The sequence below is a fragment of the Fundulus heteroclitus genome, chromosome 5 (assembly GCF_011125445.2).
Source record: "Fundulus heteroclitus isolate FHET01 chromosome 5, MU-UCD_Fhet_4.1, whole genome shotgun sequence".
NCBI lineage: Eukaryota > Metazoa > Chordata > Actinopteri > Cyprinodontiformes > Fundulidae > Fundulus > Fundulus heteroclitus.
In genome coordinates this window covers 14,013,207-14,038,778 of record NC_046365.1, presented here as the reverse complement: position 1 = coordinate 14,038,778, position 25,572 = coordinate 14,013,207, and the positions used below count along the sequence as shown (strand labels likewise).

Sequence of the window (25,572 nt, the reverse complement as noted above, 5' to 3'; positions counted from 1 at the left end):
GGGGAAGCTGCTGAAGGACTGGGGTAATATGCTGAATGAGGGGGTTTTGAAAATAATGCAAACAACTGAATTCTGAACAACTTGAAGCTTAGGAGCGATTGTTGAGGGAGGCCAAAGAGAAGAACGTCACAGAAGTCAGTTCAGGAGGTGACAAGGCTATGGATGAGGACTAACGCACAGCGCGGGAAAGGAAGGGATTTAATATTCTGTAAATGAAAATTTGCAGAGGTGAACGATAGAGTGCTACTGAGGATGAAACCAAGACTTTTGACCGGAGGTGAAGGGGTACTGTGGAGCTGTTAACTGAGAGAGAGAGAAACTGTCAATTTGGTTCCTACAAGGAGGATCTCAGTTTTGTCACAGTTTAGCTTTAAGAAGCTAGTGCTGAACGAAGATTTCATTTCCAACAGGCAGGAGGTGAGGGAGGAGGATGGGAGTATATAATTTAGCTTACTGGATAAATAGTGCTGGGTGTCATCCGCATAACTGTGAAAATGGATGTTAAATTTCTGGAGGATATTTCCAAGAAGAAGAAGGTAAATATTGACAGGTAGGGGTCCCTGGACAGAGCCTTGGGGCATGCCAATTGTGACAGAGGATGTATGGGAACTGAAGGAGTGTAGTTAAATGAACTGATTATGGCCAGAAAGATAGGAATGGAACCAGGCGATACCAAGTGATGATAATCTGTGGAGATAGATGGAGTAAGAAATTGTATCAACGGCCGCACTAAAGTCCAGAAGAATGAGAACAAGGTCCTGGAGTCACCATTAGAAAAGTCAGAAGTATGACTGGATTTTGTTTGAGCAATCATTCCGTATACTGTGCTACGTTAGTTCTGTATTTCTTTGGGTATTCTGAGACCAGTTTTCTTATGGAGCGGTTCAAGTTGACGACATTCAGCTTTCATGGACCGGAGTTTGAGTTTTCACTGGATCAAGATCATTTAGAATATCATTCAAACAGCTAATATATTTAGAAGGTAGTTCATCAAAGGTGGAAAATGGACCTGGAATCAATGTTCCAGTTCTGGAGATGTGAGAAGAGCGAGGATCCATGTCCATGTTCTTAACATTCATGAATGAGATGAATTCACATTGTAAAAGTAATGTGAATAACCTCGCAAAAAAATCCGATATCAGAAAAAATTGAAATTGACCATGAAGACCTGCAGTGTGAACGTATCCCAAGTGTGTGACTTTAGAAATGCCCTGACAAATCATCCGTGGCCTCAGGATCCAGGGATGAAGATAAAGAGAACATTTAGTTTTCTAAAAGGAATTGGCTTTTCAAGGCTAAATGAGCTGGGCAGTAAGCGGGCAGACAGTCCACTGTGCAGAACAAATCTAAGCTGGGAGGCAGGATTGAATTTTACCAGGGAAAAAAAAAAATCTGAAATTACAAAATGTCCTAGAGCACCAAATGAAAAAGTCGCCTCACTTATCAACCTACGCTGACAGAACGTTCAGGAGATGACTGGAAGGCAGAGCAGACAGATATACTGCTGGACTGATAAGGAAAGAGAAAGCAGGTATATCATTGTCACTGCTTCAACAGGAAGCCGTGTCAACATTAAATACTGAAACCAAAATAAGATGCAGAAGATAGCTGCACTTTGAAGCAAGATTAATTAGTTTGTGTGGCTTTTTGAGCATTCAGCTGTGGTTTACTGTGTCACAAAGATGGCTTTTTTCCAGCTCACTGTGATTACACATCCTCAGCTCACACCTTGTGTTGGAGCTGTTTACCCAGTGACTTACTGGTAAAATGATCCTTTAAAAGCACAATCAATTTGCATTTTTTTCCTTGATGTTTTTCTCTTTTTGTTTTTGTGAAATCAGATGTGGGGAAAAAAAGGGGGGGAAGCCATTTATTCAATTTCCATCTACTAGCTTTATGAATTCCTACTGGCTCTTTGTAGTATTGATATAACATTTTATTTGGGTTTATCAGAGTGCCACAAATTTTGGTTTGACAATTATGTACTATTTTGTGTTGGTCTATCATCAGAAATTTCAATGAATACATTGAGGTTTGTGGTTGTAAATAGGTAATCATGAAAAAGTTCAAGGGAGTGTAAATACTTTACAGGTAAATAGACACGCTATATGCTTGTAAAAAAGACTAATAACTGTTTGATCATGATAAAATAAGGTTATATACACCAAGCCTCCATCCTGATAGTGTTTTGATGGTCCTTTCTGAGGCTAAATATAGCCCCACAATGGGCGCGATGAGCAGCTATAAACAGATATGGCGCCATCTACGGGCAGTATCACAGAACTATCATAATGCCAGTTTGCCTTATTAATAAAACAGTATTAAATGATAACGACCGAGCCTGACACTGCAATGCCTCGCAGTAAAGCAGCAGCTCGGCGTGATCGAAGACGAACTATTATTAATTAAATACACAGAGCTCAACTTTCAGAGCCTCATATCAGAAATTTATTTACTGACGTCAATCAACTCTGCGATCACATCTGAGCCTCAGCAGGTTTAGCGTCCGCTTCAGTGAACGCCAACGTTCATACTGTGTTCCCAGCGACATTCCAGTCTTTTCCCTCTTGGAATCATATATTTTTTGGCTTTTTTCTTCTTCTTTTTTTTCTGGATTTTTGACCATTCTTCATTGTTTCGCTGGGAGATGCTAATAGCCGTTAGCCGTTTCCTTTATCCCCTACTGTGCATGCTCAGTGTCGTACTTCCTCTGTTATTAAAATCAAACAGGAAAGGCTTTAGTTACTTTACTTATTTAACAAATTGAGCAAAAACAAAGTGTAAAATGCTAACATAATAAGAAATACGCAGGCAGGATGTGATAATCTTTCATAAAAAAAAACTTATGCAACCAGAGTGAGCTACTGACATAAATAAAAAGAAAGGCAAATCATGTAATGTGGTTATGCACTTTTAAGGGCGGTACGTCAAAAGACAGGACAAATAATGATGTGTATACAGAGACAATAAAGACAATCTAGAGAGGCCAATTAACCTAAGAGTCACGTTTTTGGACTATGGGAGGAAATCAGAGTACCCAGAGAGAACCCATGTGTGCACGGGAGAACATGCAATTATGCATGAAATATTTAGTGATAATGGATCTAAATAAATATACAGTGGATCAATGTCAAAAGCACATACTTACAACCTACATCTCAATTGTCATCATTGTCAGCGTTTGGCAAATTTTAGGTGAACAAGCACAGAATCAGACAGAGAAAAGCTTGGGTTAGCATAAAAATGCAATACGAATGTAGCATTTCATAGTGGAGTTTAAATGTGTCTATCTGGCTCATTCAATGTCGAACTTACACTGCAGTAAGCCCAAAAGGAAGGGAGCATAAAAAAAAAAACACACTGCAATCATTGCATAAGCCATGACAATTTTCTTTACTTTCTGACTGACATTCAGCCTATAGGCACTTTCCCAGAGATACAAAGGTCAGAATTATCTAAGAGCTGATTTGCTCTCCATTGAATCGGACAAATGTGCCCACAGTGCTTTTCTCTCTACAAGGGTACATCTAACATATGTAAAAAGAAAAGTTATCATCTCAGGGGGAAAAAAACACATAGAAAGGCATCTAAACAAAAGAGGTACTTCCTGCTGACGGAACATACTGCCATACTTTACCGTCTTCCTTTTCTCTGGACTTGTGTGAGGTAGAATTCCCAGAATTCCCTGCTGCAGGAATATATTTAGCTCCTGTCTTCCAAATGTTGTTCACTCTCTTCATCACATTCTTTTTGCTGTTGTTGAGTTTGTGTTTTAAATTATTTTTGACTTTAGCACCAGCTCCTTCTCCCCTGTCTCTTCCTGTCACTTTGCAGTGTTCTTTGCTGCTTTTCTCTCCCCCCCCCCCCCTTCCTCTCCATTTTAACATGCCGTCAAGACAGTTTCAACTTAAAATTTCTCATGACTCCAACAGTTATGCTGCAGAGTTGTGACTTTGACATGTGGCTCACATGGCGAAAAGGCAAACAGCAGAGAAAAATGTGCTTTTCAACGGATATTTTATTGCTGTCGCTGCTCTTTCATAATGCCCTTCACACGTCATTTGACTCCATGTAACATTCTAACATGAAAAAACGAACACGAGAGGCAGTTATAAAGCCTAAAATACTTGTTTTCTTTGTGTGAGCAAGATAAAACTCATTAAGCAAAGAGGGGGTGATTAAATCTCAAATCTTGTCCATTTAATTTTGCTTTTAAGTACATTCTAGCATGTATCTGACTACTGCCACTGTTATGCGTTGCCTGTTTCAGAAAATGTAATTGTTAAGTTCTATTTAATCTAAATATAGATACAAGAAGTGTAACAATACATACAGCTCCCAAGATAGGATGAGACATATTGGGTCATGATACTGGGTGACCAATGATGAGACGACATTTTATAGCATTTGGCAATATCTGATTAGTTCTGCTTGTGTTTTTTACTATTTACTGCTTTTTTTTTTAGATCTGTATTTAGTATTGTTTCAGGTTTAAAAAGTTTGTATGTATGGTGGTTCCAATGCCAAATAGGCAAAAGATGCATGTGTTTAGTGTAGATTAAGCCAGTTCACATTTGACCAGTCAATTTGAATTTACATCTGGAGAGGATTAAATGCAGTTCTGATTCATTAGAGAAAACTCTGAACTCGCTGCCTAGCTCTGCCGATATTAACTCGAGCATTGTTAGCAGCTAATCCTCGTGCTTTTCTCACAGCACCTTGCCTCACTTGGTCCCTTTTGCTTTTCTTTGTCGAGTACCCAAAATTCCCCTGAGAAAAACAATTTAAGTCATGAAAACTTCTTTACTTCTTTTGGAAACAAGTGTTGTTATCCGGTCTATCACGCGGTCTTTATTAGCCAACTCCATCAACACAACTGGCCCTTTTTAATTCATACTTGGCAAATATACCTCATTGTGTGTCTGTCAGTGATGTCAAATCTCCCCATTTAGACTGTCAGGTCGGATTGGCCCCCAAGGCTCGACACGTGGACCAGTTTTAACATCTTCATATATCACTAACTTCCCAAACATTTGTCAATATATCACCACTTAATTAGCAAATCGCTTGAAAACTGTTTCATTTTTTGTGTCTGACCTGCTGGGGGATGTAAAATAGCCTTTTGGTTAATTCTGGCATATTAACACTGTCCCAGTTAAACGAAATAAATTAAATTCTGTATAAATAAATAATTCTGACTGAAATTTAAGCATTTTATGATTACTTCCCTCCACACACACGTTTCCATTTCTATAAATATCACTAACGAAAAGGATTCATGACTGATGTTATTTTAACACAGTGAGCAGCACCTTTTTGGGTAAATGTATAAAGTCATTTCTGTTAACAATGTTGATACAGCACAAGCCTTTCCATTTGTTCGGACTTGTCTAAACTGTAGATTGGTCTGAGAAACCCAGCTCAGCTTTCAATTATTCAGTTTCCCCATCTTTTTCTCCAGACGCTGTGTGAACATCTATTTTGGGAGGTCCAATACTCGAAAAAAAAAAAAAAAAATCACGGCCTACAAAGGCTGAAAGTAAAGTGAGGGAGTGGAGCGACACTGTAGCACGAACATACGGCATCTCTGAACATGAATCCTGGCCGTTTCGGATATTGTTGTCTTTCCATTTCGTCAGGAAAAGAGCTGTTGTCCTTGCAGTGCTCGTCATATTTTGGTACCCTGGTAAAGAGATTTTAAGTCCCTTAAAATGAAACCTGACTCTACAAAAAAAATTGTTTTAAAAGAAGTCTAATTTGTAGGTACCCCTGCTGTCAATATGTTGTACCATACCCTGTTGCTGACAGGACAGCATTTTCTCTTCTGGAAGATTTATCTTAAGGTTGAGCACACAGTGAGGGATTTCTAACAGTTTATATTTGTCTAGTCTCTCCACTCCTGTTGTCGACTGGTGAGTTACCCATGATGTACTCCACCTCAGGTCTCTGTATGGTCCAAGTCATGGGTCCTGCCTTTGGATTTAGATCTAGGCACCAAATTGAAGATTTGGTTTGTGAAAACATTCTGTGTTATCCCGCTCCGTTTCCTTATTATCCTGCTGAAACACCCAATGGTGAGGTGTTTGTAGATTTTCTCTAGATTTTCAAAATGTCCATGATGCCATGCACTTTACCCGGAAGAGAAACAGGCCCACATCATCATAGAGTTACCACCTTACTACTCAGAGACCATCCGATGCTTACCACACGGTGTTTTTTACTTCACCTGGATCCACCTGGAGTTCTTGTTGTTGAAAAGCTTAATCTTGAGCCCCTTTTAGGGAATATTTCCATAATAAACATGCAACCACAGACCCTCTATCATGGAACAGTTTGGAATTTTACATTAAAAAAAGACAAGACCGCCGCCCTGTGTGCTTTCAGATCACACAGCTGGGTTTATGGAACCAAAGGAGCATTGCATACAATTGGCAGCACATACAGAAATTCACTTGTGGGATTTTTCCTGAAAGAAACCCCAGCACAGCACCAAGCTTTGTGTGGCAATCCCCATGTAGCCAGGCTGTGCAAATGCATTTGGTGTTTCTTTGTGTCCCACAATCCAGTATCACTTTTTACAGCTCTTAGTCATTACGGATTGAAGACTGCCATGCTGGGACCTTTTAGGTGATGGTGAGGCATAAGAAACTTGTAGATCAAGGAAGAATAGGATGACCTAAAAGTGGGTTCAAGTCTCACCTGACCAAAGCACACAGCAACAGCTAAGTTCTGTGTAGGGCTTACCGTGCCCTATACGTTTTCGTTAGTGATTGTAGGTAGGACAAAAACTTTCTTCACTACGTAGCAGCCACTCGACATGTAGATATCCTGGCTCATAGGCTCAGTTTTAGTTCTCAGGTCAAAGCAGAAAATTGGCTGAGAGGTGGCTAGTATCTCAAAAAACATGTTAGTTGGGACACTTACAAGTCAAGGTAACACTGTAAATCAGTACTGCTGGAAGCAAAAAGATACTTAATGTAATACTGCCACCACTTCAATGCCTGACTTAGGTTCGAAAGGAAAATGTCAATTTCTAATCCGACTATAAACCATTTCTCCACAAAATATCTGGTTAATCCACTTGATGAGCTACAATTTTCAGTCAAACTTGTATCTATTTGCTTTTTTTCTTGGACATGTTGTTACCGTGTGTCTTTTTTTATGGAGGCTACGCAACCTTAAAATGTCTCTCTCAGCTGTGGTCCTCAAACACTTCTTATTGCAGATCTTTTAATTTCACCACCCATTCTTCTCATTGTGCCTGATGGCAGGATAAATATGGATCCTTGTACATCTTATTGGTCGGTGGCTGAGGAAAATGTCCCTCTGGTTAATGTCATCCTTAAACCAGGGAAACAGAAAAGCAAAGATCACTAATAAGAAGTTCCTAGAACCTCAGATGAACTAAATACGGAGAAGTGTGAATTAAAACAAAGCTTTAGCTACATTTATTTTAGAGGGCCTGTTAGAAATGCTGATAATTCCTAATAATTTCTTAACACGGGGTGTTTGGTTGTAGGACTGAATAAGTGTACTGCAATAACATACAAACACACTTTAATCTTCATCAGTGTGGCAGGATGATTTATTTTCATATTTATTGGTATAAAATCAATATGAAAACTTGGTTTAACATCTGGAAATATACCTGCATAACAAATACACATCATGGTCTTCTAACGCATATTGATTGTGAGTCTGTTTGTAGCATTTGTAGCAGCCATGTGTTTATGTTTTAAGCTGAAGGGATTCGGTTCCACTAGATTTCATTATGATGCGTGCAGAACCGAGTTCTCCTGACTCGCTCATAGGGGAAACATTTCTACTTTACAGCCATTGTTCCCTGTTGTCCTTATCAGTCAGTGCAAGCTGGGGAACTTTAATGATAGAGGTCCAGGGTACATTAATATTTGTTGATTAGTGTGCCGTTGGCTTTTGCAGCGAACATCCAATTTTTCTTTTAGGGAAAAGAAATCAGTGGGATTATCCTTGCTTATCTCTATGGGCCAGTCTCCTTCTGTAAGAAATTACTCTATAAATTTTCTGTGGTTATTCAGACAAACTTTGGTTCATGCTATGCAGCCTCAGTTTTCATTTATACAGTCATAATAACGAATGCTGCCAAGAAGAATATTTTGCTACTCTGGAAATGGGAAACTCAGAGCCTTGAGACGTACTAGGTATTCAGTATTTTAATCCTGCTTACATTTAAATGTTTTTTTTTTTTAGATTTATCCTGTAGGATGTCATTAGGGCTGGGCAGTATATTGAGGTTTTGAAAATATTGGGATTTAAAAAAAAGAGAGATTTATTTCTATTTATATTGAGATGTTCTATGTTGTGTTATATTTATACTTTTATGTATCCCAGTGGGTTATTTTCCAGCTGTTTTTCTATAGCTGTTTGTTAAAAGAAATGTGCCTGTGAGCCATTTAGGACAAAGCTTTGATTCAGAGAGGCCTTTTTATAATTATTTTATTAAAAGAAAAGCATATCGAGATAAATATTGCATATTGGCATTCGGCCTAAAAATATCCAGATATTATTCTTGGTCCATATCGCCCAGCACTAGATGTTGCAAACACTTAGAGGACAAGTCCAATCGGAAGTCTACATTAGTGTACAAGTCATGGTACGAGACAATCCAAAGGGCTGGCAGGACATCAAAAGAAAGATATAAAACCATAACGAAACATAAAATCACTGCAGAAAAAAATATGTCAAATTACATATTTAAAAAAAAAACAACTGTTTCAAACAGGTCATTAATCAGATTGTTTGATCAAAGTAAGCTGTAAGCTAAAAGGTTTTCTTTATTTAAAGCAACCAAGCATTTTTGCACATCTCAGGTATTTTATTGAGTTTGCTCCAGAGTTGAGGAGCCTAGAAACTAAACGCTGCCTCTCCTTCTTTACTTCTGATTCTGGGGAAACTGAGTAAGCAGGTCTCTGAGGACCTGGTGGGTCTGCACGGTTCATACTCGACAAGCACCTAAGAAATGTGTTTCGGCATAAGACCATTTAAATCATTCTTTGAAGAACGTGGAGGACGTCTTGCATCTTCATCTTTCCAATACTTAAATCCTGCATATCAGCGCTGATGGAAGCAAAGATACTTCATGCAATGCTGCCAGCACTGGGCTTCACAGTGGGTACAGTGTTCTATTTAAAACGTAACATTTTTATATGTGTTTATAGACATTATTTGGAATGCAGACGTGTTGTACCTGAGATTTACAAGCAGAGGAGCCAAACGATCTCACTCTTCATGTTAAGAAGTACTGAACTCGTGACTTGTTTTTTGTACCAGTTGTGGTTTTATTGGCATTACTATAAAACAATGGTGTTTTTTTGTTTTTTTTCTTACGAATACAAATCAAGTTCTGTCCCCCGTCCACCCCTGAGATATTCTGCCGGTTGCTTTGTCATCACTGTGTTACAGAAAACTCTGTCACAGAGTTGCTGCCGCTGTGTGAGAGTGCAAGGGTTCTTGGTTGGAAATCATGAGTCTTGCTGAACAACTGACAGTTTTTTTTTTTACTCAGACAAACTGAGCTTTGTCCCTGGTGAAATCCAGAAAGCATCTTGTCAGTGCGCAGCCTGACCAGCTTGAATGCATAATGGCACTTAAGGTTGGAGTGCGTGTTGTTTTCATCCACCAGTAGAACACACTGACGTCTGTCCCTATGACATGCTTAAAACTCTCAGTATTTAAGATCAAACACAGACTTTGTCCACACATTGATATCGTAACAACTTATTGGGGCATTCTTGCATGACTTCCAGATTTGTTTGTAATTCGTCTAAGCTTAGGCCACTTTTAGAACAGACAGTATTGCTGGATCTAAACATAGTGTCATGATTATCTGTTGTTTAAGTTTTGTTTCATTTTATTTCTGTTTCATGCCTTCCTTGTTTTCCCGGCTTAGTCTTTCCCCCAGCTGTTTGATATTCTAGTAATTGCTACTCAGCTGATTTTCATCCTGTTGATTCCCGTGTATTTAAGTTCCTGGTTTGTGTTTCTTCTTCGCTGGATTCTCTGTTTAGTTCTGTTGTTCCTCACGTCTCTAAGTTTCTTTGTCTCTCATTAAATATGATCATCACACCGTGGCTCCGTCTCGTCGCTGCCACGCTTTGGGTCTGCAACCCCTGCACTCCATTTACACACAGACATAACAAAAGTCTCGATCGTCATGAGATTCCTTCAACATTGAAATCTGCTCTAAAGTACTAGAAGGAGTGGCTCTGGTGTTCCAGAATCTTCCACCTACTTTAATCCTGGTGGCTTCTGAAAATAAATCCTAACCTGTTTCCTTTCATCTGAAGGTGGTAGTTTGGGTCAGGTTAAAACACGGACACAGTTGAGAATAGAATAGTGATACCAAAACACACATCAAAGCTGGCTTTGGATTGGATAGAGCAGGCTAGCACTAAGAAACCTTAATAATCCCTCTGGAGCTCCTACCTCAGTCTTTTTGGATGTTTGCGGACTGTGCGGTCCAGGCCAACCAATTTGAAGGAGCTGAAGGAATTTTACCAACAGGATGTCAGAATTATGCCGAACGTTGTTGATCACAAAGAATGTGTGCGTTTCTCTGCAATTTGCTATGGGACATTTCACCTTGGGGTGAATTTATATATTTGAGTTTGTATGTTTAATTGAGTCTACGCGTGGATTAGAGAAAAATGCACAATAAGGTCTAAGTTATGGACTCAATTCCTGTTTGTAAATGTCAGTTTTCTGTCACCTAATCATTCCCCCTTGGAAAAAGATAATGGAGAAAAGGAAAAATCAAACAAACTGAAATTAATGTGATATTTATGCCAACTTGTGACCATAACTTTGCTCAAAAAGTAATTGTGAGAATGTAACACCTACCCATCATGATTACATCTTAGCTCCTTGGAACTCACTTCGTTGGTAAGAGAGTACACCTTTATGTTCTTGAAATGATTTGGTATTTTTCATAAAGAAAGAAAGATTAAATGGTGTTTTTTGCTTAGGCCTGACAAACAAAGTCCATGAATATATGGATAAAATATGTTTTTGCTCATTTTTCTGTCTTGTATAGTAGCATTGGTCCATGGTGTAAATTTAGATGGTCTTTTTACCTCAGATCATTAAAGCTGAGTCTGAAGTGGCGTAACCGGAAGGAAACCCAACACACCAACAAATAAGAAAAAAGAAAATATTCATCTGAAAATACTAAGACTAAAAGAAATTGAGACTACTACACAACTGAAGTCCAAAAGAAAACTTTGCAACATCATCAGATAGCTAAAAGAACTCCTCATGAAGAGCCCGACAAGTGGATGTGTTTCGTTGCTAAAACAATTCCCAAAGTAAACTTGTCATTGTGCGGCCCATGACCTCAGCCTACGTCTGGCAATGCTTCTCTCTGCTAACTTCCATGACCTCCTCCTGTTTCCGTCCCACCTTAATCCCTCCAGCCTCCACTCTCTCTGATTGTGACAGCCTCTGAGCTCATCTCATGCTTCAACTGTCAGGCTGGGATTCATGGCTTGTGGGGGCTGTGGGGTAACTCGGGCTGGATGACTGAGATATCTCAATGCCTGAACATCTTGACTCCGTATTTATGCTGATGAAGACTCCCCTTGCCCTTCGGCAAACCTTCTGCCTCCTCTTTCGCTGGAGCGTACGCTCCTGCCTCCTCTGCATGATTATGATCTTGCTGTGGTCCACATTCTCCTCTGTTTCCCTCCTTCACTGTTACGGCCTTTGTTAAGAGGACATTTGGCTTATAATTATCTCGTGAAAGCGTTCTGACTCATTCAGTTTCTGGTATTCAGCAGAGATGCTAAATGAAAAGGCACGCAATGAGCTCAGAAATAATGAAACTGCTCCAACATGAAAGGCTTCAGGAGGTTAAGCTTTTTTTTTTTTTTTACAAACCTGTAACAAATACATCTCATTCGTCCTGACTGGTGCCAAACACACAAACACAAGACCGTGTTGCATTACTTAATGCTCCATACATCCATACCTCCATACATCCGTCATCTGTACCTGCTTATCCTTGCAGATAAGCTGGGACGCAGGGGCCTGGTGCCTATCTCCAGTGTTCATTGGCTGAGAGGGAGGGGGGCGGGGGTGGGGGTGGGGGGTACACCGCATTCTAACATGCATATGTTAGGGCTGTGGGAGGAAGTCGGATTACCCAGAGAGAACGCACGCATGGACGAGAGAACACGCAGACTCCATGCAGATAGATCCAAGGTCCAGACTGCACCACCTGACATCCATGATCCACTCTGGCACTTTTTCAGGCATCACAACTAAGGAATCATAGAAATTGTATATTTGAAAAAGCCTTGATATGACTAAACAGCCCATCGCCAGGCCTCAAATAACGGTGGAAAGGAAAAGGTAGAGTTTTATGGCTTTAGAAATATTTTCCGCCTCATATGCACAACAATCAGGTGCATGCATTTTTCTTTGTTTTCCTATTCCTTGATAAGCACAAAAAGCTAGTCCAGAGAGTTTCACTTTACTGTGTGTGCAGAAAGGTTTTTGTTATTTCAGATTTAGACATTTAGACATTTTAGATGTTCAATAGCAGTTCAGTTACATCTTTGTTTCTTTAGAATTTGAACGTGTGGGGTTGCGGCGGGGGTGCAGGGGTAAAGCACGCGACCGATGTAAGGAGGCCTTGATCCTTAACAACAGTGCAAAAACGGAACTAAAAATAAGTAAAATGTTCTTAAAGTTACAGTAATGTATTTGTCCTGGATTTAAGCAGGTAAATAAGACGATTTGCCAATGGAATGAGTATTTTGACCCCTAAAATAAGATAATTAGACACCCTGCACTTGAAATAAGATGATGGAGATGAGTTGTATTTATTTTAAGTGCAGAAATCTTATTCCATTGGCAAATCATCTTATTTACCTGCTCAAATCAAGGACAAATACACTCATTTTAAGAACATTTTACTTATTTTAAGTTCCGTTTTTGCAGTGAAGGCAGTCCCGGGTTTCTGTCCCGGCCCGTGAACCTTCGCTGCATGTCTTCCTGCTCTCTCTCAACACCCAGTTCCTGTCACTTAACTGTCAAATAAAGGTCACTGGTGGAAAAAAAAATGTCTTTGTCAACCTGAGATCCTAAGGACTAGTTCTAAACCAAACCTTTATGGCAGAAAGTTCCTTTGTGGTTCTAACATTTTAGGGTGTCTCTTTAGAACTTTCTCTCTCCGAAGATGTTTTTTTCTCTCTCATGTTAAAACTGCATGCACATGGCCAATTATGCACATCAGACAATGGTGTTATTTAATGACTTCTAGCAAATTTAAGACAACCAACACCTACTGTTCATACTGAGGAGCTAGCAACACTGCACTGCAGTTAAAGGCCCATAAAAATTCTCATTGAAGTCATTTAGGTGTCTCATGCTGTCTTTGTTTAATAAAGTAATTTCTATTATCATTCAGACCTTATTGGTGATGTGCAATGTTTTGTTTGATTTCCACATAGCAGTTGTGGATCTCTTTAAAAATGAATGATGTGATTGAGGTCAGATGCTAGGTTGTCAATGTTCTCCAAAGGCTGGAATGGCAGGGAGATCTGTGAAGTATAAATCTTTTTGAAGTACAAACGCTGCTCTGTGGAAAGTGGCATGGGCTGAATTTATTCCAACATGTAATACAAGAAGGAGGCAGGAGGATACGGTGTGATCCAATATTTGTGATATTTCTAACATCAAGTATCTAAAACAGCTATTTTTCATTTCAATTAAATTTTAATTGGTAGAGGTGCATTTTCAAGAATGAATCAATTTAAGACTGAATGAAAAATAAACCTGTGTTGGAAAAATGCTTTTAATTTTCAGATCTATTAATCTACTTTTTTTATCTCAGTGTGATAGAGTTTGCATTTGCCGTCAACATCTTTATGAATGGGTGTGTTCTCTCTTTTTTTCTCAGCATCTTACAGCCAGATATGGGGAAAAAGTCCAAGTACAAGACTACAGTGAAGAAAAAGACTCTCAATCCTGAATTTAATGAGGTAATGTGTCCCTCTTGATCTAAAATGCACACCTGTCGACTCGCTTGATTTCCCCTCTGAGCTCTGAGCAATCTGCAGCATGCAGCAAAAGCATCGCTTTTAAACACCGCTTCAGATTCTTCCTCTTTCCTTTTTTTTTTTTTTAGCTCCGGCACGTGCTCTCCGCTCCGCATCAATCTGACGTTTTCAATGAAAATTGACCAAATTGAGCTGCTTTCATTACCGTCTTTCCTAATAACCGATGTGAATCGTCTTTTATGTATGCCACCTGCACAGGAGTTTTCATACGAAGTAACCTTGGACCAGCTGGCAAAGAAAACCCTGGAGATCTCCGTGTGGGACTACGACTTGGGAATGAGCAATGACTTCATAGGTAGGCTTTGAGACTGTTCAAAGAGGAAATCAGCAGCGGCAGCAAAGAATGTGACTATGTTTAGATGAAAGCGGAGCATAAAAAAAACCTAAAAAAAAAAACCAGGCCAAGAGTGGTTATACAGAGGGATTTAAAAACGGAGGAGATATGAGGGGTAATTATGAGGCTTGAGGGAGCGACTGAATGGGGAAAGAGGAATCCGAGTGGAATAGGAAATGAAGACGAGAAATCAAAAAGCTTGATGCACGTCTCTGGATCCTTATTCGGCATGAATTTAGCCCATTAGATGGTTGCAGCCTGATCAGACTGCTAAAGATGTTTGCCTGTGACGGCAATGAGGCACTAATGGAGCTGTATGAGGTGCTGTAGAATGTAGTGAATATGGATTACCACCATATTCAGCCCAAAGGCTTTCAGATCAAAACATATTACTTTAACTAATGTGCGCGAGACGTTTCAGCGCGAGTGTTTTTCAGGTGTGTGTGGGTTGGAGGGAAAGGCTTGTTGTTCGGATAAGGCCGGTGAGTTACAGCCCCGCGGGGCGGAAAGGCCATCAATACAACATACATCCATTCCCATAACCATCATCATTACAGGTTCAGCTACCGCAGCCTGCTAGCTCGGTTAATTAGGGCCGAGAGAAAAAAATAACACCAAGACAAAGGAGGGCAGGGGAGGGAAAAAAAAAAAAAAGTTGTTAAAGAGAACGGCATTAATCCCAGAGTAGCGGGGACAGCAACCCTGAGAGCAATGAGAAACACTCTGATGGTACGGGATGACAGAAAAGAATGCGAGAGGTGAGATTTCAGAGATACATGGAGAAGAAACAATGCATGATGTGGCTACCAATCAGAGAGTGATTAGCAGACAAATGGAGATTTGATCTACTTCATGAGTCATATGTAAGCCTGACGTTGTGCAATAAGTCCATACTCACTTGTTTAAAATCCAGCAGTTTTGTAAGATATATCATTTTAAGTCTTTCTCTTTATATAAAGGGACATACATCATACACAGTACAACTGAGAAACAAATCTGTCTTTTATAGAAACGCTGTAATAACTCAGTCGCGTCCTCGTGCACACCCTTAAATTAACACTTTGTTCAATCACATTTTGACTCAATTCCAGCATTCGGTCTTCTTGGGTTCACACCTTCCATCACATACTCAAAATCTAAAAAATCTGAAATAATAAAAGTTCAGACGTCCTACCAGGATTTTCCTGACGTTTTGGAAAAAAATATATAGAACAACAGCAACATTGTTGAAACTGAACCTTCCTCCGTAATTGATAAAAAAGATACTAGCTACATTCAAGCTGCTAGTATCCTGGCGCCCGGGGAAAGGCATGAGCTGCGTTCGCTCCGGGCAGCGCAGCATCTCTCTGTCATAGAGCCAAACGTAAGCGGAACAACGGGTGTTAAAGCGAACTTCCTTCTAAAGGGGAAACTCCAAAGTAGCTCCAGGAATTTCTGGCTTGTGGACACGTTCTACATGTGGAACAATCCTCCTGTATTCATTTGGACTAAGAAGTAAGGTTGAAAGACAGACTTTGTTTCGTCCACACACAAAAAAATAAATAAAAAATAAACATCAAGGGGGAATGTTTTATGAGAATGCTGAAACCAAACATAAACTTCTTGGCCACGGCTTCAATAGGTGTGTTTGCACAGAACACTGCCAAAAAAGCATTATTACACAGAGAGTGTCACATCTTGTGAACAGCTCCAAATACTAGCTGCATTTGACCCCCAACCTTCAGCTGGAAAGTCTTTTGATGCTGACCGATAACCGTATTGAACCCAATGTTAATGAGTTCAAAGAAACGTTTTCTTTCACACTTGAAGGACCTTTGCGTCCTCACAGAACGTAAACATGGTCACAAGTAAAACATTCTTATTTTGCATGACTTTGCACATTGTCTATCACCCTGATTCCCTAGGATCTATGGCCACAGGGCCTAAATAGATGGCTAGGCGGAATGAAACCTAAAGTGGAAATGTGTGCAGCGAAACTTAACTCTGTGTAGAATATGTGTGGAGACCAGGATTTAAGGGGATTCTAAAGGTCGTACATTAATCTCCGCTGCATCTATACCGTCTCCCCTACCTTGGATCCTTCCCCTGTCCTGCAAGCAGAATCCGAATGGCTGACCATTTATTTGCCTGTAGCATCTCGCCGCCCGGGAAAACACCTAATCGATTCGCTGGCGTTGCGGGGGGAGTTATGTGGAGGCAGCAAGTGTTGTTATTCTGTGGAAACTGGCTCTGGACTGTGAGCTATGGCGCCTGAAAGGATGCTTCTGTCCTGCCCACGGCAGCATCTCAGGCAGCAATAAGATGAGTCGCAGATCAGCAATCCAACCTTGTTCGCTTGGGGTTGTCATTTTCCGAAGCGTTGTAAGAAATCAACGTTACCAAAAGGCTTTGTTTACCTCCATGCCCCATTAACCGTGCAGTCACAGCCATGCGAAGAGCTTTGTAATAACCTCCGTGTAGCAACTGCCTGCATCCCCCCCTGTCTCCTACTCATCAGGATCGTGTTTTATCTCGGGTTCGCTTTCATCTAATTCTCCGGCTCCAGCCCTTCACTTTCTCTCTGCCTTGAGCTTTTCATCTTGGATCTTGGCTTACATCTATTTCTGCTTCAATGAGTGGGTCTCACTGTCGGTTCATTACCATGAATGCTGACAAACAGTACACATATACCGCATAAATTATGAATGGAGCCTCAATAACTTCACCCGTTGGATTTTGAAGTGCCGTTTTGTCGCTTCCAGTTCAAGCTTTCAGCTCTTGGCGTGTCTCGCGGTGCCCAGATGTGACCGTACTTAAGCAAGGAAGCAAAAAGGCAGAGTGTAATCTTTAAAAGTTCATCAGACCAAAGCGGCTGTCTGTAAAACTTCACATCCGTTGAGTTTAAAAAAAGCAACAACCTTAGCAGTACATGAATCAGAATCAAGATGAGGGCAGTATAATGATTCATGGAAAGAAGAGTACACTTAGGATTGCATTTAAGATGCTGGTGTTGTTGAATATGTTGTTGGAGCCACAAAAACCGTTCATCTTTAAGACTTCAAGGTCCATATAGGTTTCAGATCTGACAGCAAATGGCTTAATCCATCATTTCTTCAGTCTTGCATTTCAGCCTCACCTTTTTAACATTGCTCAGTGTCTTGAAACTTCCTGTGTCCCTGGTGTGTAAATGTGTCAGGACACACTATAAGCCTTTGCTCGAAATAGGAAAGAGAGACAAACTATTCAACTTACGCAAACGTGGGTGGCTTTTCCTTGGTCAGTCGTGGCTACAAGAAAAGCAGCCTGGGATGGGGGAGGGGGGGTGAGGCGTTGCTGGTCCACAGGCTCAAGGGCTGGGGTGCTGCTGGTCATAGGTGTGGCCACTCTGTAAGACTGAGGGGTGGTGGGGTGATTCCCCGCCAATTATTATTAAATGTTAGCTTTTCTTCTGACAAGTGAATGAGTGAGCTCAATAGCGTACCGCGAGCGAGCTATTTTTAGAAACGTAACGTCACGATGACGTTACATCACGTGGTACGCAGTAGGGCAAACTTTCATAGTCCGCCGCTGTTTCGCTGTAAAAGAGACGTGCGTTACCCTTGGTTTTACTCGGTAAAACGACTGCTTTTTCCAAATCTAAGACCATGGTTTTTAAACATTGTTGCTATGGAACGTGCAACAGCGACTCGAGGTACGCTGATCGGCCGCATATGAAGGATGTTTTCTTCATTACTTTCCCGAAATTCAAGAGTGCCAAGGAGAAATGTGTGCGCTGGGTACACCGGTGCGGTCGGCCTACACAACAGTTCAACCCGGAAAAAGTTACCAAATTCACGTACATATGTAGCAAGAATTTTGTCGGAGGAAAGGGCCCAACCGAAGAACATCCTGACCCAATTCCAGCGACATCAAGTAGTGAACAGGTAAGAGTATTTTGGTGGCCGACATGTTAATAATGAAGCACCTGCTACCATGACAGCATATAGGCTATCATGGTAGCAGGCGCTAACATGATACCCTGCTACCAGGATAGCTTACTCAAAAACATTTCAAATGAGACAAACATTAAACATATACCGATCCCTGGACGGTGATTACAAACAAAAAAACGGCCGACGCTGCCATGACCGCCGCGAAGGAAAAAAAAAAACAAAGCTTACCGTTCGATCAACTCGGCCCGTTTTCCGGTCTTTTTAAGCCCTCGACACTCAAGCCATCGTTTGAGCTGAAGGTTGGTGTGTTCTTCGACAGTTCGACCAGTAATCCGTGCGCCTGGGACATCGTCTTGGGAAAGTTTAACGGCTGTAAAGTCGGTCATATAGCTGGTTCTGTTGTGTGTGTAATAGCTGGTTGCTACGGGCATTCTCTACATGTATGCCCTACCTAAGCGGCAAAAGGGGCGTTGCTCTTGAGTCGGTGACGTCACGTGCGCGGTACGCTATTGGTTGACTGTAGGTGGGACTGGGGCTTGGTGTCCTCTGGGCAGCCCATATGGTTCCTGGCTGGGGGGGATTGGGAGCTGGCCCCCTGCCTGCCTGTCCTGGCTGCTCGCTCGGGTGTGGTGCTGGGGGGGGCGCTGCAGTGAGCTTGGGCATACGGGGCTCTGGATTCTGTCTCTCGCTCATGCTTGGGTTAACAGGGACCTGATGGGGTTGGTAGGCTGTCAACCTTGGTTCCTGGGGGTCTCTGCTCCAGGGTGGATGTGTGTTGTCCCGGGGGTGGGATGCACGGCCTCTGTTCTCCATTGGGCTGCTGGTTTCCTGGGGCTTGAGGTTCTCTCTGCTAGCTCCTGATGCCTGGAGGGCGGATGGTGGATGGCGATCACTGAGCACAATTCAGAGCCGCGCCACATATTGTGCAGGGTTCCCACACATTTATGCACTCACAGTACAGTAGCTGCGTGCCCTGAAGTTCTCTCCATCAGTATCAACAGTTTTGTTCCATGTCCTTGCTGCTGGTGTTGTTGCTATCTGTGGTTTTGTTTTTCCTTTGTTAGTTTTATCTCAATTTGCAGGTGTTCATGTTTATCTTTGCCTGGTTTTTCCCCACGGTGGCCGTAAGATTTATTTCTGCAGCGGCTGGTTATCTGGTTCTGTAATTTTTTGTCAAAATTGTTCTCTTTTCGCTCTTTCTCTTCCTATGTTATGTAAGGCATCAGTTTGTACCCAATACCTTAACAACAATAAGATACATTGGCGTCAAGGGAGGATTTATAGGTATAAAGCCTCCCTTAGTAAAGCAAATTTGTTTGGTATCCCCATGGCAGCCAGTGCGTCATTCTGCTTGCTTCAAAGCTGGGCATGACGGTTTAAAAAAAAAAATCAATGGTGAGAATAAAATCATAATACGCAAGAAAAGTGTGCGCTCTGTGAAGTATGTGTAGGTAACCTTGGAAAGAAACTGTTTTATTCCTCAAGAGATTCTGAATTGAAGTCAAGCTCATTCAAATATCTTTTGCTTTCAGACAGACTATATACACCAGTCTCTGCAAAAACATTACGAAACATTTAGACGTCTACTTTTCATGTTTAAACCAAATACGAATATGCATTTAGTTAAAGTGCCCCACTTTTGCCCAAAGGTCTATGAGCCATTTGGACATACTTTCATCTAAAAATGGGCGGCTTGTTGTGTATTCTTCATAAAAACCTAGCAACTAACGCAAGGCCCCCTCTTTTTGCTTCTGTGTTTGCAGGCGGAGTGGAGTTGGGCATCAATGCAACCGGACAGAAACTCAGACACTGGTTTGAGTGTCTCAAAAACAAAGGGAAGAAAGTGGAATACTGGCACACGCTCACGCAGCAGGGAGCCCCGAGCGGCGACAAGCCGGACTAGATTACCCAAGACATTCCCTCAGACAAAGGCACACCCACAAGCACAGATGCGTTTGTCTCACTTGAACGACGGCTGACAAGAATCCCACAACAACAGCGGCGGCGACCGGAACAAAGAGCAAAAGATGCAATAATTATACCGTTACGAATCTAAATTGTCATGTGTTGCCCCGCTTATTGAGGCACGACGTATTAGTATATACTCATACTAATCACAGTGATGGTGACAAGGTATAATCTGAATCTATTTATTTTTCTAGGTGAAACAAAATTGTGATGATGTCCTCGTTGAAGTGTTGCCGTACCAAAACGTTGCATTGGAAATCGTGCACAGACCTCACCCGTTTGTGGAAATTCAACCCGTTACTCCAAACTTACAGCTAACGAAGGGATCAGAGGCTCACTCGGTCAAAGTGGCCAGCTATTTGTACACCCTTGTGACTTGTAATGTGGAAAATAGTTGCAGGAGTCTCTAACCTAAAAGTAGTTGCTGTCGACCCGATGCAAAGCAAGACACCATATGATTATACTGTAAAGCACAAGATGATCCATTCTGTGGATTTGTACCTTTATCTTTTTCAGTGTTACGTCTTTTTTGTTATTTGTGTGTTGCCGGTGGTGTTTTATCCACTATGTGTCAGGCAGTAATGTGTCAGCATTTTACGTGTGCGTGTATGTGTGTGTGTGTGTGTGTGGGGGGGGGGAGTTTTGATACGAGTGCCTACATTTTCTGTACGTGCAAAACGAGTCTATCTGTATTCTCCTCACGGCCCATTCAGAATGTTTCCATTCGACTTCAGGAGCACTGAGGTGTGAAGAAATATTGACGAAAGGCAAGAGCGGTCCATTCGGCGGAGAGATCCTCTGTAACCACCTCAGGCCTCGGCGATGTGCGAACCCCTGGCTGCAGGATAATGACAAACAAAACTGTCAGCGGCGCGGGCCGGACAGCCTCCGAGGCTGGGAAAGAAAACACATTATCTTAATGGTCTTTTTCACTATTTATTTATTTATTTATTTATTTTTAAATGAGACGCAGACGTTCTATTTTGCATTTGGATTGTATTGCTTGCACATTTTACGTTTTTTTTTTTACCGAACTACTGACGCAGACTTCAGCCAGATTGAAGACAATTTGCCGTACGTCGGTGACTCCGGCTCTGCTCGGATAAAATACGCCGCTGATGCAACATTTTCTCTAAGCGAGGAAATGTTGACATTTTCAATTCATGAGAAGAGTCATCAGATCGGGACGGCTGGTTGATTTCTCGCAACAAAGCAGCCCGTACCCTAAGAGAACCATCTAACCCCGTCTGCTGCATGCTTTCCTGCTATAGACAACTGCCTGAATCTTAGATGCATCGATCCTCTCGGTTAGAGTCACGTCCCCCTGAAATCATCTGCACGGTTTGTTGAGGTGCAGATTTACAGCTTACGAGTCCTCTCTTGTGCTTTCTTCTCAAGTAGGCATGTGCCCGTTTTTTGATATCAAGGCCAACTGACACTTTCAAATTTTCTAAACCGCTGAGTTTTTCTGTGATACCGTTCGCATGGTTTGAAGTCCTTTTTTTTTTGTATAATGCAAGACAAAGTGCCGCTTTCACATCAGAGGCTCCTTTTGCCGTACGAAGCACAGCATGAGCCAGCTCTGGATGAAAGCTGGCTTTTAGTACAGAAAGACCACTTCCGCTTTCTGGAAAAGGTTTCTGGAGACACAGACTGTCAAGGCGTCCTGTTGAGGTAGTTCTGCTGAAAGTACACTGGGCAGCCTATTATATACCTATTATATACAGTGAAACCGTGCTACCGAATAGGAATTACCTTAAAAAAAAACTAAGACCCTGTCAGATTAACCTCCATATTTAGCTAAACATTCATTTTGCTCTTGCATGTTCACCTCATGCTTACAAATGAAAAAAAAAAATTTTTATTTAAAAGGGCAGAAAACATTTGTGGTTAACATGTGGACCAATCATTAGAGATTTATTAAAAGCAACGCCATACAGGCCAGCTTCGCATTGCCACTGGCATTTTAATAATATAGCCATTTTGGCAATTTCCTGCTTCTTTCCTTCTCTCTCTCTCTATACTATATATATCATACTTTGTCTCCACTCTGTGTTTATTAAACCTTAAATATCCCCTAAATCTATTGATTGTTGTGGGGGGGAAAAGGGTTAACGAAACACAAAACAGAAGCTACCATTGTTCTGGTTTGGAGAATCTTCAGCCTTACACTACTTCAGCCATGCTCAGGATCTTCTTTGACATTTGATTTCAGTATCGTCTACGTTTTTTTGTCATCCGCTAGTGCAGCATCTGTCGTAAAACACTTTTTTTTTTTTTTTTTTACAAAATACCCCTAGTAGGGTTACTGAAGCCTCAGTTCCAAATTTCTGAGATGCTACAGAGCTTTTCGCACGTACGTCCCTACGCGCATGGAGTGTGGCTCTCCGAGAGATTCTGTGTTTTGGTCCCGTATAAAATGTATCCCCTGGTAGTTATCTCTAAATAACTACCAGGATGTTAAATGCCTGCACCCGCTTCTGCCATGAAATCTTTTGGTCATGCAACAAAACGCAGTCAGTCAGTCAGAGGCCTTGGAGAGATTTCTAACTGATAATTGATCCAGCTGCTCATATCCTGTTGTGTCCTTCAACAACCTTGGGATCCCTCAGTGTTCGGTTATGTTCAACCTAAAAAAAAAAAATTATTAAAAAAAAAATTTAAAAAAGGGCTTGGGTATTATGAAGATCTAGGAGGCTTAACCAAATATTCAATTACATCTTTAATAACTTCTGGAACCGGATTAGGCAAATCTGGCGGCTTTGTTGCGTACCTTCTCTATGCACATTTAACGTCCCAGCACGTCAGCCCAAACAGCGAGATCACGTTATTTCTGGGAATCCTCCGCACTTTGTTTACTTCCAGGCCGGGTAGCGGAGATCGGACGGCGTTCACGTTTCTGGACGGATAGTTGCTTCGTTTTTGTGGCTCTCTGGCTCTGTTGTTTACAGCTGCAATATTTTCAGGCTCTTGTCTATTGACCCCTGCTTTGCTTGTGTAATCATTTATCTGCAATACAGCTGCATGTTTAGCAATTACCATCAGCTTGCATAATAGAGTGCGACTCTGGCTGATCTCTCTGAATACTGATGTGTTTACAATGTGCCATCCATGCAGTGAGTGTCTGTTTGTGAATAAGATGATTCAGGGTAATTTTTGCTCAGTTGCTGTGCTCAACAAAGCAAGAGTTTGCTTTAAAAAAAAGAAAAAAATCCTTTACTGTCACAGACTTTAACACTTGTCTTCCTTGAGTTGAAATCAGTGGTGATTATGCAGGAGGGCTGACATGGGAATGAGATGTGGAGTCCCTGTGTATTTAATGTCATTGTCAATCCCACGGTATGGCTGCCATCCTGTGCTGGGTTTGTGTAATTACTTCGCAAAATAAACTGAAACCGTTTCAGTGGTCTCCTCTCCTGTTTTGAGTTGTGGATGAGTCTGAGCGTGTTTTCTTCAATCACCAAATGCAAACGTGACTACACTTCAACGATTCACAAAAAGAACAAATAACAAGAAGATTGGAGATGTGACCATAGAAGTCTGCTTTTGATGCTTCCAGGACCAACCAATCCGGAGGCATACTGCGCTGAAGACACGGTGAGAGGCTGCTGCAGGAATATTACGACAGCACATTGTAATGTAGCTTTAGTCACAATTGAACTGCTTGTAGTTATTTTACTTTAAGTTTAGTTTTAGTTGAATACATTTTTCTGTATCATAGTTGACTAAATTTTTTTACATCCAGTCCACAAAAATGTGAAGTCATACACAAATGTTTCTTTTTGTTATTTTACATTTTATTTTTTTAGTTTTTCTGTTTTATTTATTCATTTATTTATTTTTTGCTTCCAAAGTTTAAAATTAAAAATCCACAAAGTGACGAGTATGCTTAAAATCCTCAACCCTAATCACCTCAGTAGCCCTGGGTATAATATTAACTTCAGCATGCTTACTGTCACAGTGATACCAGGATGGGCTGCTTCCTCATATCTCTTTAAAGCCATAGTTGGTAATCTTGTTCAGAAACACTCTTTGTTATACTGGGTGAAATTTTTCCTTCTATCATGAAAGTAGTCAATACATTATGTATTCAGAAAAAAGAATGAAACACATCAGACCTCTGTCAGAGCGGCAGGCCTGTAAAAAACGCTGACCAATCCCTGTTATTCGGTCTCAATTGAAAGAACCAATCAGATGTCTTCATGTGGACGATGTTTTTTCTGCTTCGCATTCCAGGCGGGTATCGCCTTATCTATTGGTTGTCCCACATGGCAATCATTGTGGCGCACTTACGTAACACCAGTGTGCGTGCTCGTTCCCTCATAGTTTCCATTTGCTGGCCGGGCATGCGAACATCTGTGTTTATGTATCCAGTTAGCTTCGGTTTCAGCCGTTCGCTGTAGCTCCACTGCTCTCATTTTATATTTTGAAATTGGCCGAGAGTCAATACAAGTTTGTAAGAAGAAGAGGAAGGTCTCAAGAGAAAGAAATAAGACCAGAGTGTATTTGGAAGATTCTTTCACGTGATCCCCCTCAGGAGTGGAAAATCGGGTAGGATGGTCTTACGCATGAGCAGTTCTTCAAAAGGGACTTAGGCGTTTCTTACCTACATTTCCAGAAAAAAGTTGTTCTTTGTTTATATCAATCATTGCTGCTTCACACACTTTGTAAATTGTCCTCATTTTGCCCTAAACTGTGAAATGTTGCCAAATACCAATGCTACATTATTTTCCATTGGTCCATGAGCCTCCAGCTGCAGAGCATGTGGATAATCTTCCCTGGAAACCTGTTGTCGTCACTTCAATTCAATTCAATTCAATTTTATTTATATAGCGCCAAATCATGAAACATGTCATCTCAAGGCACTTTACAAAATCAAGTTCAATCATATTATACTTTCGAGCCATCGTTCTCTTTCTACCGCAAAGTCTCATTTAGTGTTTGTCCAACCCCTCCCACCTTTCAACGTGACAAAAATCTGACGTGACTGACATCTGATTAGATTTCATCTGCCTCTTATCTTTTTATTCATTGATGCAAATGTGAGTCATTTCCTTAGTCTTCCCAAGGTTGCTAACACTGAAAATTAACACTGCTGGAGGTTTGATTTTATGGTCTAGTCTCAACTAGCTCAGGAAAAACCCAAGACCGTAATTAGGTGCATTTTTCGTTTATTTGTCATTAGTGCACCACATAAAAAAATCATCTGCACTGTTTCAAAAGGTACAGCTAACTGCATCGGGTTTCGGGGGGGGGGGGG

The 25,572-nt window shown here is 41.1% G+C and overlaps 1 protein-coding gene across 1 annotated transcript in view; it reads left to right on the top strand.

Moving 5' to 3' along the window:
• doc2d (double C2-like domains, delta) overlaps nucleotides 1–21,551 on the top strand; it is a 60,176-nt gene extending 38,625 nt beyond the window's left edge. Inside the window, 3 exon segments of the mRNA XM_021318055.2 lie at nucleotides 13,940–14,021; nucleotides 14,298–14,394; nucleotides 20,108–21,551. Coding sequence (XP_021173730.2) covers nucleotides 13,940–14,021; nucleotides 14,298–14,394; nucleotides 20,108–20,247 — 319 coding nt within the window. The 3' untranslated portion in view covers nucleotides 20,248–21,551.
• Nucleotides 21,552–25,572: the final 4,021 nt, after the last annotated feature.